The 18,610-nt window shown below is 35.5% G+C and overlaps 1 protein-coding gene across 1 annotated transcript in view; it reads right to left on the bottom strand.

The window, feature by feature from the left end:
* TMCO1 (transmembrane and coiled-coil domains 1) overlaps positions 1–18,610 on the bottom strand; it is a 56,971-nt gene that overhangs the window by 20,763 nt on the left and 17,598 nt on the right. Inside the window, exons 4-5 of the mRNA XM_046683649.1 lie at positions 12,658–12,704; positions 10,752–10,819 (exon numbers count right to left, since the gene is read on the bottom strand). Coding sequence (XP_046539605.1) covers positions 10,752–10,819; positions 12,658–12,704 — 115 coding nt within the window. The remainder of the gene's footprint in view (positions 1–10,751; positions 10,820–12,657; positions 12,705–18,610) is intronic.

Consider the following 18,610-nt stretch of genomic DNA (forward strand, 5'->3'; position numbering starts at 1 on the left):
CCCCCACTGTCCTAAACCATGACACCAATAATATATTATAAACCCTCTTTTCCAAGACTCAAAGATTCCCAATATACACACTAACAGGACAAACATTTCTGAACAGAAATTCATGGAAAACATAGTAGTGAATGAAAAAAGTAGATTATTAAATTGTATATACAGTATACTGAGATAACTTTTAACATACTTTGTGTCTGAAAGTAATTCCTTTTTTTCCAAAATAAAAAAGAGAAATATTTCTAAAAGAGAAAAGCTTAGAAAAAAGCTAGAAAAAAATACCTACCAGTATATATACATTGAGATGCTGGGGATATAACCTTCTTTCATACTTTTCTATGAATAAGTTGTATAATCAGACAACAATAAAAATTATAAAAATTAATGTGATTATGGACAGTGATAAATTATCCAAATAAAGTATTTGGTTCCAGTTAAAGTGGGTAGAAAATTCCCTCTTAGAAAAACACTTGGTGTTTAGAATGTTTCTATGGAAAGAGAGGAAAAAGAGAGGTAGCAATACCATCTTTGTCTTTGGGAAAAAAATTCCTAAATATTCAAACTATTATGGTTCTAAAGAGCTTCTTACACAACTGTACTCCAAAGAATACAGAATAGAATGAACTATCTTCTACATGTATGATTACCCACTTACTACTTCCAATTGCCTTCCTAGTTTATATTTATACAGGAAAAGTGCTCAATCATGAAGTGACTTTACCTGTATATGACAAAAATATTTAAAGATCTGCTTGAAGTAATCATTGTCATTCTTTTCTACTACGCTAACAAAAGCAAAACAAAAGTAGTAATGTTTCCAGGAGAAGATACTTCCATTGACTCATAAGAAGTATTAAATGCAGTTGTTCCAATATTTTCTGGTTATATGCCCTATACAGCATGCTGCTCTGGTATGCCACTCTGACTATCCTTCTGTGGAGTTAAGCTGTGAGAAGAAGGGATGGAACAGATACAGTCCAAGATGAGGTAGCATTACACATGCCACAACTAGAAGGACCCACAACTAAAATATACAACTATGTTCTGGGGGATTTGAGGAGGAAAAAGCCAAAAAAAGATTGGAGACAGTTGTTAGCTCAAGTGCCAATCTTTAAAAAAAAAGAAATGAATACAGCACTAGAATACATACTAAAACACTTATATTATGTGAACCTCCACCAGTACTGTAAAACAAAACAAGCAAAAATCTGCTGATTGCCAGTGTTCTGAATAAGAAGAAAATAGTCTACTTAAGAACAAGAACAGCCTTCCTTTTTGCCAACAGCAACCTTTTACAAGAAGAATGATTATAACGAAGCTTTTCAAATCATTTCCTCCTGAAGATAGTGTATTTGATTTCTTCGATTTCTATAGCTTGGAAAACCTATACTATAAGAAAAAGCATCTAATACCATTTCATCTTGTACTGATGAACTGCATAAATAGTCAGGCATTTCAATATTGGTCTACGGCCGAATAACTTAATCACCAAATATTTGCTGAGTACTTAATTATATGGTACATGCTTTTAAGAAAATGGCCCTTGACTCGAGAGCTTTAAGAATTGAAAAATAAATGAAAATACATAAGACATTCAATGCTAGATGGTTTATGTAAGTGACAATGCTACGAAAACTCAGCAGAGAAAACATTTGGGGGCTCTGCTGACTAGGAAAGTAATTCTGTTCCTCATATTTTCTTGTATATATTTTTGAAAACCTCAGTCCTCTAAAAATTTCATAAATATCAAAGTAGCAATATAGGCATTCTCTTCATCTTGTTCCCATCTTTATTAGATTATCTTTAGTATTTCAATATTAAGTACTTAGCCCTCTTCTGATTGTTCTAATTCAATTCAGGTTAGAACTAGAGGCAAGTGGGAGAAGAAGGGAGGGAGACAGGGAGGAAGGGTGGAAATTTGGAAAGAATGAGACAAATTATTTGTCTCATCACATGATTATCTAGAAAACCAGAGAATCAACTTAAAACCCACTACAAAGGTGCCAAGAACATACGATGGAGAAAAGATAGTCTCTTCAATAAATGGTGTTGGGAAAACTGGACAGCATATGCAAAAGAATGAAGGTAGACCACTATCTCACACCATACACAAAAATAAACTCAAAATTGATCAAAGACTTGAAGATACATCCTGAAACCATAAAACTCCTGGAAAGTAATATTGGTAGTACACTCTTTGACATCTAACGAAAAAGGATCTTTTCAAACACCATGTCCTCTCAGACAAGGGAAACAAGAGAAAAAATAAACAAGTGGGAATTCATCAGGCTAAAGAGCTTCTGCAACACAAAAGAAACTAGGATCAAAACAAAGAGACAATCCACCAACTGGGAGAAAATATTTGCAAATCATATATCTGACAAGAGGTTAATCTCCATCATATATAAGGAACTCACACAAATGAACAATAAGAAAGCAAACAACCTGATCAAAAAGTGGGCAGAAGAGATGAACAGACATTTTTCCAAAGAAGATATACAGATGGCCAATAAACACATGAAAAGATGTTCAACATCACTAATCATCAGGGAAATGCAAATCAAAACTACACTAAGATACTACCTTACGCCTGTTAAAATGGCTATAATCACTAAGACTAAAAATAACAAACGTTGGAGAGGGTGTGGAGAGAAGGGAACCTTCACACACTGCTGGTGGGAATGCCAACTGGTGCAACCACTATAGAAAACTGTATGGAGAGTCCTCAAAAAACTAAAGATAGAACTACCATATGACCCAGCTATACCACTACTGGGTATCTACCCAAACAATTTGAAATCAACAATCCAAAGTAACATATGCATCCCTATGTTCATTGCACCACTATTCACAATAGCCAAGACATGGAAGCAACCCAAGCACCCATCGACTGATGATTGGATAAAGAAGATGCAGTATATATATACAATGGAATACTACTCAGCCAGAAAAAAAGCCAAATTCATCCCTTTTGCAATAACATGGAAGGACCCAGAGGGAATTATGCTAAGCTAAATAAGCCAGTCTGAGAAAGACAAACACCAGATTATTTCCCTCATATGTGGAATATAAATAAGCACTGGGACAATGAAAACAGTTCAGTGGTTACCAGGTGGAGGGGGGCACAGTGGGTGAAGAGGAGCACTTATGTGGTGGCAGTCAAGAAATAATGTACAATCGAAATCTCACACTGATGTAAACTATTATGAACTCAATAAAAAAACCCAAAAAAACCAAAAAACACCCACTATAACCTCTTAGAGTTCGGGAAGATGATCACTTAGAAAACAAAATCACAAAATTTGGTAACCTATTTATATACCAGTAGCAATGAGCTAGAAAATATAAGATCTATGCAACACTTATTTGAAAGGAAACTACAAACAGTAGGTAAAATAGACTAGCAGAAATATCATATTCCCAGATGGGAATATTAAAAATTATAAAGGTGTCTAATATTTCAAAATTAATGTATAAATTTAGTAAAATTTCAATCAAAACTTGAAAGGACTTATTTTAGAGGAACTTGACAAATGAGTGATACCAAAATTCATTTGAAAGAATAAGTATCTCAGGAACAGTGAACAGTGCAGTTAGAACAGAACAACCCGTAGACAGCAATACAAAATAAAGTTTAAAAAACAGGCTGGGCCAAAGCATGGAGTGCCATGAAAGCCAAGTTAAGGGGTTTGGACTTCAATCAGTAGTCAGAGTGGCACGATGAGAAGTATGGACTTTAGAGTTAGACAAGGGTTAAATCCCAGCTGAAAATTTACTAGCTTTCAGACTTTGGGCAAGTTAAGTAACTTGGAGTCTCATAGCCTCATCAGTAAAATAAAGATTATAATCCTTATCTCAGAAGGCTAAGACTAAAAGAGTAACATATGTAAAGCGTTTAGTGTAGCGCCCAACACACAGTTACTAGTCAATCAGTAGCAGACATTGTTATTAGGCAATGAATAACATGCTTTTGAGGCTGGTTAACTTAACCATGTTGTTGTGACAGGAGATGCCTGAAGGAGGGAGAGCTGTTAGGAAGCTACTGTGATACCCAAGGTTAAGAAGCAATAGAAGAGGGGAAAAAAGGAAATAAGCTGAAACTAGAATGGAAGCTGGTGCTAGGATGGATGACAAGAGGAGAGGGAAGAGGTGGGAAGAGAGGCAAGGCAGCCAGGCAGGCAGGCTGGCTGGGTGACTAGACAAAGAGAGGTAAACAGGAACTGTTTACTGATGGAACAGAGTGTTGATAGCATTAGAGATAACTCAGTCTCTAGCATTAAATGTGGGACACAGTGGATATACTATAAATGTCTGCTGAGAGGAAGAAAGGAGGGTGGGATTTCAATTCCAGATGACAAGAATTGAGTACCACTGAAAGACACACAAATATCAGGAGGAGTGCTGCTCTGGCAGAGAACACAATGGGTTCCAAGTAAGTCTCAAAAGTACTGTAAAGAGAAATAAGCCTCTCCAAGGTCCAAAGACAGGCTGCTCTATAACCCAAGAAAAAGGCAAAATATAGCTGGGGTACAGTGTTATTGTTACAGAATGTCTCCCTTTCTCTCTCTCCTTTTTAAGAAATCTCTAGAATGGCCCCTATATAGAAAAGAACAGTAAAATTTTAACTGGTAAATCAATACTTCCTATATAGATATCTATTCTATTCTAAGGCAGCTTGAAGGCTTAGACTGGGCGATTTTCTTTTACCTCCCACACAGTGTGAGGCACCAAATAATGGCATACAGCTTTTTGAACTGAATAAATATTTTTAAAAAATATTCACAGAAAATTAAAAACTGGAGGGAGAAAATCAAAGAAAGGCAAATCAGAATTATTAACTCAAGGGGTAAAAAAATACATGAGATATATTATACTTTGTGGTTGTGTGATTCCATGATTATAATCAAATATATTAGTTTTGTTTAGTAATTAAACCAACTAGGAATTCAAATCAAAATTATATGCCAAGGTCTAGTTTTAACCACAGAAAAGTATCAAAGAGCTGGCAAATTCTTCTAAAAAGATGACCTAACTACCTCCTAGTATAAATAATGAACATAAGCCAAGATGATTCACTTCCATGTTTCACAACTTAGTTTACAAGTCAAGACCTCTCCTTACTTAAAGGTAATGTCAGCACTCTCTTATATTAAGGACATCATAGTCTTTGAAAATTAGATTCACATCACTGACCTGTCAAAAGGATATATGTAATTTTGCATTATTTTTTCCAAATAATGTCAATAGGTTAACACTGAAATATCCAGACTCTCAATATTTATTTCTGGGATGAGCCTGTCTTTAAGACTCTCTGAGCTATCATGGGCTAAAATAAATAAACTACAACTTAAGAGTCTTTAGAAGACATTTTCATCAATAACACTCAGACTCTCATAGTTTGAAACTTTGGTTTCACTGCAAATGATTCACTAGTATTTTCATAAATGAACCATTGGCATTTTAGAAATCAGTAATTATCATTTTAAATTTTTTCATTCATGTTTAAACTTGATCAAATTCTTACTTCAGAATAGTACAGATATCACAACAGAAGGAAGAGGGTCGTGTGTTTACAAGTATTTTTTATTTACTCAATAAATTTCTGTATAAGTGCTGAACCCTAAGGATATAAAAACTATTACATGTAAGTACTATGAGGAATCTATAGTGTATTAGAGGGAGACAGACATAAGTTTGGCAAAAGAAGAATTGGGAAAAGTTTCATAAGGAAGTAACCTTTGACTTGAGTTTTGGAAGATAATCAAGTATTTGCAAGGTGTGGGGAGAAACACACATTTTGTGTCACAGATAAAAAAGTGTGAAATAACTTGGGCTTGGAGTCAAAAAGGACTTTTCAGCAAGAAATAAACCAGAAAATATAGATAGGACAAAAACAGGTAAAGTTGAGACTTACTCCTATTGGTCACTGGTTTTCAAATAGATTTGGGCATCAGAATGAACTGTGAGGGTTTTATTAAAAAGCAGAAGCCTTGGCCACAACCTAATCTTACAGAGTCAGAATCTTTAAGCATGGGGTCTGGGCCTTAATATTACGTTCTTAATTGTGGTAAAAAGAAAACTAACACAAACTTTTCAATTTTAACCATTTTTAAGTGTACAGTACAGTAGTGTTAACTATACGCACACCTTGTTGTGCAACAGATCTCTAGAACTTTCATCTTGCAAAAATGAAACTCTATACCCATTGAGCAACAACTCCCCTTGTGCCCCTGAGTTCTTTTTTAAAGCTACAGAATGGTGGGAAAAAATAAATAAATAAAAGAAATCTATATATTCATCAATAGGAAAACAGTTAAATAAAATATGGTAATCCATACCATGGGACACTATACACCAGCTAAAAACAACGGAAGAGATCTGGAAGTACTGATAAAGATTTCTAAACCCAAAGTTAAGTAAAAAGCAAGATGCAGAACAAGACATGGAGTATGAAACTGTTTAGGTAAAAAAAATAAAACTTAGAAGAAGGACACACTATCTATTAACATTTGTTTCTTTTTTTATAAAAAGAGGAATATTAGAGTTTGGAGAAAGGCAAAAGGTCACTATCACTTTTTTTTCTTTTTATATGCATCTTTAATTGATCAAAATTGTTGGGTAATAAGATTCCCATTTTACAGCTGAGAAATTAGGTTATGCTTTAAATAATTTGTAGAAGGTTATACATTTAGTAAATGGGAAAGAAGCCTGAATTTTAACCCTTGTCATCTTAAGGTCCATTCTTTCTTTTTTAATAGATTTTACATTTTAGAGTAGTTTTAGGGTTACAGCAAAATTGAACTGAAAGTACAGAGTTCTCATACACCCCACACTCCTAAACAGTCTCCTAAACAATCAATATCCCCCACCAGAGAGGTACTTCAATCACAACTGACGAACCTACATTGACAAATCAATATTACCCGAAGTCCCTGGTTTACATTAGGGTTCACACTTGGTGTTGTACATTCTGTGGGTTTTAATAAATGTATGACATGTATCACCATGAAGTATCATACAGAATAGTTTTACACCTCTAAAAATTCTTTGTGCTCTGCTTATTCCCTTCTCCCTCACCCCTCTCCCTAACCCTGACAACCGCTGATCTTTTTACTCTCTCTCCAGTTTTGCCTTTTCCAGAATGTTACCTAGTTTGAATGATACAGTATGTAGCCTTTCCAGATTGGCTTCTTTCACTCAGTAATATGCATTTAAGGTTCTTCAATGTCTTTTCATGGCCAATAGCCCAATTCTTCTTTTTTCCTTTTTTTTTTTAGGAAGATTAGCCCTTAGCTAACATCTGCTGCCAATCCTCCTCTTTTTCTGGCTGAGGAAGACTGGCCCTGAGCTAACATCCGTGCCCATCTTCCTCTACTTTATATGTGGAACGCCTGCCACAGCACGGCTTATCAAGCTGTGCGTAGGTCCACACCTGGGATCCAAACTGGTGAACCTGGGCCACCGAAGTGGAATGTGCAAACTTAACTGCTGCGCCACCTGGCCGGCCCCAATAGCCCACTTCTTTTAGCACTGAATAACATTTTATTGTCTGGATGTACCGCAGTTTATTTATCCATTTACATCTCAGTTGCTTCCAAATTTTGGCAATTATGAATAAAGCTGCTACAAACATGTGTGTGCAGGTTTTTGTGTGAACATACGTCTTCAACCCATTTGGGTTTACTTTCACTTTTTATTCTCTAGTATTCTATATTGTTTGAATTTTTTAGAAGCCTTTGTGTATTACTAGTATAACAAAACTATTCTTAAAAGCTCCATATTTGGTTCTGATACACACTCGGTTGAGATTTACTGCATAAACTTTGGGAAGCTACCGACATATGATAAACAGGTCATTTCAAATCATCAGGGAAAATACGGTTTATTCACTATCTGGTATTGACAATGGCTAAGAACTTGATAAAATTGGAAACTAAACACCAAAATAATTATAGATGAAATGATCTAAATATAAAAAGCAGAAAATAGAAAAAAATCTATAATCTGGTATGAGGAAGGCATTGTTTATATAACAGAAAAGAAAAAATGTTAACAGATTTGACATAAAAATTTATATTTTCCATATATTTCCAAAAAGAGAGTTTAATAGCCTCAACAGATAAAGAATTCTTGAAAATAAGAAAATAAAAACGGAGGGAGAAGGAAGACATTAATTAGAAATTTAGAAATGGAAAAACATAATAAGTGTATGAAAAGATGCTAAACCACACAAGTAATCAAAGAAATGCAAATTTTAAAAAGAAATAGTCTCCAACTATTAGACTGGCAAATACTAAAGATACATAATTACTAGTGAGGACAAATACATGGAGAAGACCACTCGTAAGTACTGATGGCAATAACATAAAAATATAAACTAATGACACCGTTCTAGAGAACAATTTGTATCAAAATTTTACCCAAGCCATACTTCTGGATATACTCTGAGGAAAAAACAAGTATACGCTGGTGTACATACTATCTGTGAATATTCTATACGAAGATTAATAGAAGATTGGTTAAAAAATTAGGGTACATTCATTCAATGGAATACTTACAGACATTAAAAAAGAACATGTTAGAGCTATATGTACTGTATTTTAAAAATTATCGCAGGGAAATATAGCAGGTTACAAAACAACTGTCATTGTGTATAAAGATTTATATTTACAAAAATCTAAATGTTCATATACATATAGAAAAAGTACAAATCTTGAAGAATATGCACTATACTTGAGGAAAGTAGAGTGATTTTTACTTTACATTTTATACATTTAAGTATTTTTGGAATTTTCCAGTGAGAACGTATTACTTTAATAATTAGAGAAGAAAATATAATAAAGGAGGTTCCACCTTGGGGGAAAAAGATGACATTGGGAGAAAAATTATATGTGAAGCAGATACTCTTCCACTAGAGCAGCCTTTCAGACCTACTGTGTGTGTGTGTGGGGGGGGGGGGTGGTTGTGTGTATGCTGGAGGAGATTAGAAGATTATTTACCCTAATATGTTCATAAACAATATTAAGAAAGAGAATCACATGAATATAAAGCAGAATTACTACTGCCAAAAACAGCCAGTTATTTCTTAGGCTATTTCATTAGAACTCATTTGTACATAAGACTAAGTAATAAAATAAAATGCTGAACTTTAGGCAAAGCAGGACTCAAATCTGTCACAGTAATCACACAATAAAGCCAAAGCCAATCAGAACAGCCACACACACACTCACACACACACACATACACACACACACACAGAGGACTAACCTATAAAATATAATTTAAAAAATAAGAAGTATGAGAAAAGTAAGTAGAAGTTAAGTACCAAACTAAAAAAGTAAAGAGGAGTACTCAGACAGCTCTATACTGTCCAGAATGTGACAATTTTAAGAATACTTCAGTATTTGAGTTGTAGCAAGGAAGCTTACGAGTTAATTATAAAACCTTTCAGTGTTTGGTTTGCCTGGTAATTCATAGTGATATGTACCCCAAAAATGAGAGAAGTCATGGTAGAAGTAAAAAGAGTATTGAGTTTAAAATTATAAGACAGAAATCATGAGACGTCTAGAAAACTTGAGCAAGTTATTTAATCCTCCAAAAGTCCCTGTAGTAATCGTTAGTTAGGTGGAAATTTTATGTTAAAACCATTTTGGACATGTCCTCCAGTCCCTCACCTAAGTAAAAATAATCACTCACTTCTTTCCCCCATTGTACCTCATATACACAGATTTCTATTATAACACCCATCAATGCATTTATTTATCTGTATTTTCTTCGTGTCACTTTCTTTATAAAATCTTGATATTACTAAGGGCAGAGGCCACATCTTATTTGTTACATTCCAATACCTAGCACAATGCCTGGCACAAAGTAAGCAATGAACAGGTGGGGAGGGAAGAGTTGACTGGAGGTAGAGGGGAGGTTCAGAGAGAGGGAGAGGCAGACAGACAGAAACGAAGCAGGGGAAGAAGAGTAGGAGAAAGAGAAGGAAAAGAAGAAATGAGGGAAATCCTAATTCGTGTAGGATGGCTCAGGTTAGCTTTGACAAAGAATAAAGGAATGTTTGTCATCTCTGGACATTTTCCCAGCTTCTGTCAAAAGCAGTTCCACAATTACTCAGGCCTGTTACAGGCTAGTTTAGACAACAGTAACTTACCTTATCATTAAACAAGATTATAGCTGCTAAGACTCTATTTTAAGAGTCAAAACATCTCTATATAACTACCTTCGTTTTGAAGCAGAATGCTAGTAAGCAACTTAAAAACACAGGGGACATATTAAATTCTTTTCAGAGGCCCCATAATACCTTAGTCTTTGCCTTGTACATAAAAATATCCTCAATATTAAGAGGGTGAAAAAGTTATATAATTATATTTTTTCAAAATTGAATTTCTTGATTTTGATAATTGGATTGAGGTTATGTAAAAGAATGTCCATGTTCTAAGGAAATAACACATTTTAGTATTTATAGGTAAAGGGGCATAAAGCCCACAGTAGACTTTCAAATGATTGAGAAAAATACATAAATTATGTAGGTACAAGTACTTATATGATATGGAGAGACTCAGAAAAAGAGAAAGCAAATGGGGCAAACTGTTAACAATTGTGAATCTGGATAATGGACATACTATTCTTGTAACTTTTCTGTAAATTTGAAATATCAAAATAAAATATTACCAAAAAAGTTAATTGACCACATATACACTCACATAGAGCAATACTTAGGCAAAACCATATAAAAGGATACTCACATGGAATTGAACATTCCCATTAAGGCAGTAAAACAAAAGCCAATTGCAAACATGGATTTCATCCGAACCTGTAAGGAGACCAACAAATTGTCATTTCACACTAAAGAAAAACCACCACTAACACACACCCCAAAAGTTTTGGTTTCATGTCATTTTTAACAGGCGCTCCTTAGCAAAAAGCTGTTTCTTGGCTAAGCCACCCTCGACCTCCAAGCCCACTTCTCTTGCCACCTTCTGATGAATAGTATTGGGGTGGCCATGTAACCCAATTCTGGCCAATGACTTATAAGTCTAAGTACTGAATGGACTTCCAAGAGGGACAAACTTGGCTATACTGCCCACTCTTCTTGCCTGAAGGTAGTGTCATCAAACAACCAAAAACCTTAAACTAAGGATGACTAACCTAAAACCTTGATGACATTACTGAGCTCACACACCAGCCCTGGACTACTAACCTCTGGACTTCTTTAGCAAGGGAAAAAAACTTTATCTGTTTAAGCCATTGTTAGTTAGGTGTTCTGTTACTTGCAGCTAACTTCTTTCTTAATTACATAGGCCATAAAAGTGTAAATAAACAAAAGATTATAAAGATATAAGATTAACAGATGTCATATCTGGATAATAGATTTAGGCCAATTTTTATCTTCTCTTCTTTCTATAGTTTCCAAATTTGCTACAGTGAATATGTAATAATTGTATCAACAGAAAAGAAAAGCTATTTTTTAAAAAAGGCACTTCTAAATTACAATCTTTCTTTTTTTTGTTTTTTTGAGGAAGATTAACCCTGAGCTAACTACTGCCAATCCTCCTCTTTTTGCTGAGGAAGACTGGCCCTGAGCTAACATCCATGCCCATCTTCCTCAACTTTCTATGTGGAACACCTACCACAGCATGGCGTGCCAAGAGGTGCCATGTCCTTACCGGGGATCCAAACCGGCAAACCCCGGGCCACCGAGAAGCAGAACATGCGAACTTAACTGCTGGCCCCCTTTTTTTTTTTTGAGGAAGATCAGCCCTGAGCTAACTACTGCCAATCTTCCTCTTTTTGCTGAGGAAGACTGGCCCTGAGCTAACATCCATGTCCATCTTCCTCTACTTTATATGTGGGACGCCTACCACAGTGTGGCTTTTGCCAAGCAATGCCATGTCCGCACCGGGGATCTGAACCGGGGAACCCTGGGCCGCTGAGAAGCAGAACATGCGCACTTAACCACTGTGCCACCAGGCCAGCCCCATAATCTTTCTTACTTAATAAGACTTTCAAGAAATAGGAGATAAAGAAATACAGCAAAGGTCTCTTGGTAAGCAAAAGACAATGGTTGCACAGTTCAGGTGTCTTGTGAAATATACAGAAATTAAGTAGAAAAATTAGTCAAGCCTTATAAGTAGCCTATCTATGCCTTAGAAAGACATTCTTGAACAAACTCTACTCTTTATAAATAATGAGTAAATGGGTAATGAAATCACTTTTCCTTACACTTTATGGTGTGCCTGACACTCAGAACAAAAGGCCTCTTAAAGAAAAAAATGCAACAATAAAGGTCATCCATAACGCTCCAACTTCTATATTGGGATTACCCAGGTCACTATAAAACCAAAGATTCAGGCTTAACATAAGGAAGAAAAGAAAATCAACATAAAGGAGAAGCTAATCAAGAGCTATGTGAAAAGGACAAATTACGACCTCCGAGACAGCCTAAAAAAGCTATTCATATTACTAAAAGGAAGTTTAAGCCTAGTAGCATATTTTCACTTCCATCTGGTCCAGGAACATTCATGATATTATTTATAGCCTGCATAAACTAAAAATTTCTGAAAAGGTAAGTGTAATCTACTTTATGCAAATCAGGATCTTTTGCTAAAAATATTACGTGGTTTATCACAAAGCTATATTTAGGACTCTCACCATTGATAGATCTCTGTTGTTATTCTTCAGTTTCTCTTCTTGCCTCTCTGAAAAGAATTAACAAAATGGTTAATACACACAGTGCCAAGTACAAAGCAGATGTTAAACTGTCACTGATTGTTGACTATAACAGCATCCTGTCTCGATATCACTTAAGACAAGCTGATTACCTGACATATTGCACACACGTACTAACAGAAAATTCACATGCAGCAGAGCACCAAAATATTTCAATTTAAATAAATAAAAATCTTTAAACTTTAACTTAAAAAAAAATTACCTCTGGTATTGTCTTAACTCTATACATTAAGATATACTCTTATATTACATCGATGGGAATTGTCAATCAGTTGATTCATAGGTGTAAATGTAATGATTACACTTAGGTTTCAGTTTCTTTAAGAGAGCACACAGTCTAAAAATTAAAAGTCAATTAAGATGAATTTAAAATTCAGGTTCTTTCATATTACAGACTAATCAATCTAAAAACAAGCATAATTTTATAGTTGTCACTTTGAAAGCTGGGAAATTTGGCAAATATTTCAAGAAAACTGTTATACAAACAGAACTCAAATTGCTTAAGAAGCCTCAACTGTCTATTAAAGCCCTATTTACTGTATTTCACCAACATAAGGGACTTCATTGGTGCACCTATGAAGCTGAGGCCCAGCAAAGGGGAAGTGGCTTGTCAGAGACCACATAAATATTTTATGGCAAAGCCAGGACTGGAACCCAAGTTTCCCAACTCCCAACCCAATGATCTCTATATATACTATGCTACTGTTTTCTTTGATCATGTATTTTATCACCAAGATTAATTTATTCAACAAATACTTACTGGTTATCTACTATGTGCCAGGCACTCTTCTGAGAACTAGGGGTAAGTGAAAGAACAAAACATACAAAAATCCCCACCCTCATAGGAAGATTATGAAATAAAAATACAATATCCTCTAAAATAAAAAATATACCTTTGGAATATATTAAATATATTAAACTGGTATGTGGGCTGGCAAAATCAGGCAGGTAAAGAAAAGGAACAAGAGTAGGCCTACAGGAAGCCTGGCGTGCAGACTGGACTGCAGTTTCCAAACAGTACATGGCAGGATGAATATATGATCCCTCGCCTTGAACTCTTCCTATTTAGTTTGTTCTCCCTAGGAGGAAAGGACACAGGCAGGAGAGAATGGGGATGCTGAAGACATGTGGAAGAAAATGAACAAAAAGGAATGGACCTATGGTCTATCTCAGGGGCTAGAGATTCTTTTCTACCTGTGCAGTCCTCTTACAATATAACAAGACTTTCTTAAATTGGAGGGTGGAGGATTGGGGTAAGAGATGACTAGAAGGTAAACAGGCATAAAACAACTAGAGGGGAAAGGACTCCCACTAAGAAATGAAAAGAAAGGTATAGAAAATCATCTATGCTAGACACGTCAGCATATACTTAATTCCCTATTCTTTCATCCAATCAAACAGCAAGTCCTATTAATTATACCTCATGAATACTTACGAAATCCAACACCTCTCCTCCTCCTTACTACCATTTCCTTAGTTAGGATCTGACACCTCTCATCTGTGTTATCTCAAATCTCCTAACAGGTCTCACTGCCTCCAAACTTGTTCTCTCAAATCCATTTTCCACATAGCTGCCTGTCAGAGATACCTAAAAAGCAAAACTGGGGACCGGCCCAGTGGCGCAGCGGTTGAGTTTGCACGTTCTGCTTCTTGGTTGCCCAGGGTTCACTGGTTCGGATCCTGGGTGTGGACATGGCACTGCTTGGCAAAAGCCATGCTGTGGTAGGTGTCCCACATATAAAGCAGAGGAAGATGGGCACGATGTTAGCTTAGGGCCAGTCTTCCTCAGCAAAAAGAGGAGGATTGGCAGTAGTTAGCTCAGGGCTAATCTTCCTCAAAAAAACAACTGACCAATATTATGATACTCCCCAGCTTAAAATTCCTAAAAGATGATGTTCCAACATCACTTAAGTCCTATATCTGGTCCCTGCTTACTTCTGCAGCTTCATCTCCGACCACTCCCATGAATTTTTATGTCCCTGCAACACCAAACAACTTTAAGTTCCTTTATTTATGATGCTTTTCTATTGATTCACTGTCTTTGTTCATAAAGTCCTTTCTACTTTGGGTGACCAACTGTCCCAGTTTTCCCTAGACTGTTCCAGTTTTAGTTCTGAAAATCTCAGATCTCAAGAAACTCCTCAGTCCCAGATAAATTGGGATGATTGGTTACTCTATTTCTACATGGCAAATTTTATAACATCTTTATCCAAACCTTTCCTGGCTAACCAGTACTCAACTTTTAAGCCTCAGCTCTCGTGTTATCTCTTTTTGAAAATCTTGATTCCTAGGCAATATCATTCTACAGAACTTTCTATAATTATGGAAATATTCTATATTTGTGCTGTCAATATAGTAGTCACTAGCTACCTGTGGCTACTGAGTGATTAAAATGTGGCCAGTGTGATCGAGGAACTAAATTTTTAACTTCATTTAATTTTAATCAATTTAAAATTTAAATGTAAACAGCCAAACGTAGGTAGGGGCTGCTACACTGGACAATGCAGTCATAGACACCAGATTCACAAGATTAGAAGTCTTCCCTTTATGTGTGCGGAATATGCCAAGCACAACTCTATCAGTATACTCACTGAGTTTAGACATTCTGTTACAATGATCTGTTTATGTCCCCATCAACCCAACTAGATGGCAGATTCCTGGAGGGCAAGGACAACTATGCCTTCTTCATCTTTGTATCCTCAGTAACTACCATGTAGTTAGTTGTTCAACATTATGGTATGTGCTCAATATTGTTTCATGAATGAATCAGCAACATAATAAAAGCTGATCTGAAGATACAGTACACCAAACTTGTTTCCAGGGAGAGTAGTCCTTTATTATAAAGCTGGGAGCCTGAAGAGGCAGAAGAGGCACAGAAAGGCTGAGAGCAAACTAAAGTGACACAGTTTTTCTGAAGTTCCATTCCATTTTTTTAAAAATTCTGTCTCAACAGAAACTGTAACCATAAGTACTGTCAAGGTAGACTGTAGGCATACACGGCTTAACAAGAACACAGCAGCACAGGTTTATGATACATACCCACACTACTTGTGCACGATTCTTGAAGATCTTTCAATTCAAATTGTTATTAAGTGCCTGCCATATACAAATAAAGTAGGTTTAATTGGTTTCAAATAATTCAGAAATAAGTTAATGTTCACTTGGTTTTGGAGGGGATGAAAGAAACAGACTCAAGTTTCTTAGATATTTGCCTTCACTTCTGCCTAGCTCTGACAAACTTAATGGCACAGCACTATGAGCTATACAAGATCTAGCTAGACGGAATAGCAGAAGAAGCTAAGACTGATTCTCAGCATAGGTGTTTTACTCAAGGGTAATTAACAGCTGCTTATGTCTGAGGCTACTTAAAAAGTGTATATTATATACTCCAGTGATTACACTTTTTACTAGGCATCATTCCCAATAGAATACAACAAAAAGGACAGTAGTATATAAAAAGGTAAAGTTGGGAAAAAATCTCTCTCTAAAGAAAAAGGACAAAAAGCAGAATAGAATAAAGGAGCAACAAGCTAAACAGATATATTTAACAGGGAAACACATGCAAAGTTTCATCTGAAATAAACTTCATCTGTCTAATTGGTAGAAAATGCTAAGATGCCTCAAGAAGCACAAACATGATAAAAACAAAGAACTTAATATTAAAAAGTCCTAGACAATGTAAGAGTTAGAAATCCAAAAACGCCCATAAGGGAAAGAGCAAATCTGATTTAATGGAAATTTTGCCAATAGGAAACAATTTCAGGTACTCCCCAATTATGAACAATAAACTTGTAAATATCCCCATAAAGCCACAGTTAGGTTTATATACCTCGCCTTCTCCCCACTAACCCCTAACTGATGATCCCTTTAAATGGCTGCTGGGAGAAACGCCTAATCTAAAGTCTTTCCATTTTCATTTTTCTCCATGCTCTGCTCAGTTAATTGCATCTCAGATGCTCCTATTATGTCTCTCTCTCAATACTCACATCCTCTTTTACCCCCTCTTTTTTTAATTTCAACTCTTAGAAAAGTATTAAACTACTTCTCTCTCTCTCTCCTCCATTATGACTACCAAACCCTGACTCTAATAATTTCTAGGCAAAGATTTGTTCTAATTATTCATTCTCATTATTTTAAAATATAAGATTCAAGTTCTACAAGGATATTGTTAGACACAATAAGAAGTGAAACGTTTAAGTCCTTAAAAGTACTTAAGACACCCTTTTAAAGTTTCTATCTCTCATCTTCTGATTAAATCTACTTTTCTTTCAGCCTTAATGACTTAAATAAATTTTTAAATGTCATTTCATATCCAATTTTTCTTTTAATTATCAGCATTACAAAAAAAGAACAAAAAGAAACTATTGTTCCTAAAAATAAAGTTTTTACATCATATTATCGGTTAAATAAGTTTATGAAGACTTGCTTTTCAATATAAGCATCATGTGATACACAGTTTATACGAGAATAATCTAAGTTCTAATAAACTGTATTGAAAAAGTATCTTTGTTTTTTGTAAAGAAGTTGCTTTTCCCTTAACACAAGACTTTGTTTCCCCAGGTGAATAATTTCTAGGAAAGTCATATTAGTAACTAAAATAAGTGCAAACAATTTATTTTGAAATGATTTAAATGTTTATTAGCAGAATCGAATACTTCTGAGAATAACAATTCATGTAATTATGAGACTGGTTTTGGCTGAGATGGTGCAATAAATACTAGATAGTCTACTGCTTGAAATGCATAACTTCAACTACCCCAAACAGTTAAGAGTATATTGAAATAAGTGAAAGTGATTGGCTCTCTCCATAGCCCTGGGTGTAACTTAGGCCTTTACTGCTATCAGTTAACTAGCACAAATCTTCTCAGAATGTTGTCCCTTGCCCCAGTAAGGTAGGGAAGTCACTGTCTCCGTCTTGTGTTATTTGCATCTTGGCAGTGTGTTACCTAAAGAACTACAGCTAGGGAACCTCTCTCCTAAAGTAGAGAGACAACTCAGCATCTAGGAGCCCAAGACTTCCAAGATGGTTGTGCTTCCCAATCTCTTTCAACTGTTATGTTGGCATCCGGAGGGTGAAAACGTGTGTCTAAAACCTTCTATACCTCCCTTGAAGATGTAGAATTTAAAGGTGCCAAGTGCTGGAAATAAACAGTATACATCATTTAGTGTTCACTTGTCCTGTGTAAACTATTCTTGACTTTACGCCGTTCAGAACCACGGAATTTAATACAGGGGAGAATCATGCCTCAATCCCTCCGTTTGAAGGAAATTTTATGCACCCTCTTATTACTGAACTTTTGGAATACAACTCTATGAAATTTGAGGAAATTTCAAGGAGAGAAAAAACTGGAAATATGAAGAAGACACATTTATATTCTAGAATGATTTACTATCCAAGATGACAGACGGAAGGAAAAATTAAAATTCTAAAAGCGAATACTCCAATTAAAAAGAGGCTATATTTCCTGTAGCTATTGGAATAAGCTAGCAGCAATGATGACATCCATTCTGACCAGAGAATGAACAAACCTCAAGCCAATCTATTATACATTTTTATTTGACAGCATTAGGCTTTGTACCACAAGATAATTGACTTATCTACAAAAGGAATATTTCACCATTTACCTTATTCAATAACCAGTGTCTTTTCTGTCAAAGAATGTAAATCAATTAAAGCACAAGGAGGCAACTGGGGGCTCTGATCCAACCAATAGTTTGGGAGATGGAAAACATTTTCAAATAAGGCAAAGATGATCAAAATAACAGATGCCTCTCTATAGATGAAAAGAATTAGGTAACCTATGACAGTTCTACAGTCTGAGTTGTCTTGAATGGGAAGACCAATTAATAATATACCCTTGAAATTTCATGTAGA

The sequence above is a fragment of the Equus quagga genome, chromosome 13 (assembly GCF_021613505.1).
Source record: "Equus quagga isolate Etosha38 chromosome 13, UCLA_HA_Equagga_1.0, whole genome shotgun sequence".
NCBI lineage: Eukaryota > Metazoa > Chordata > Mammalia > Perissodactyla > Equidae > Equus > Equus quagga.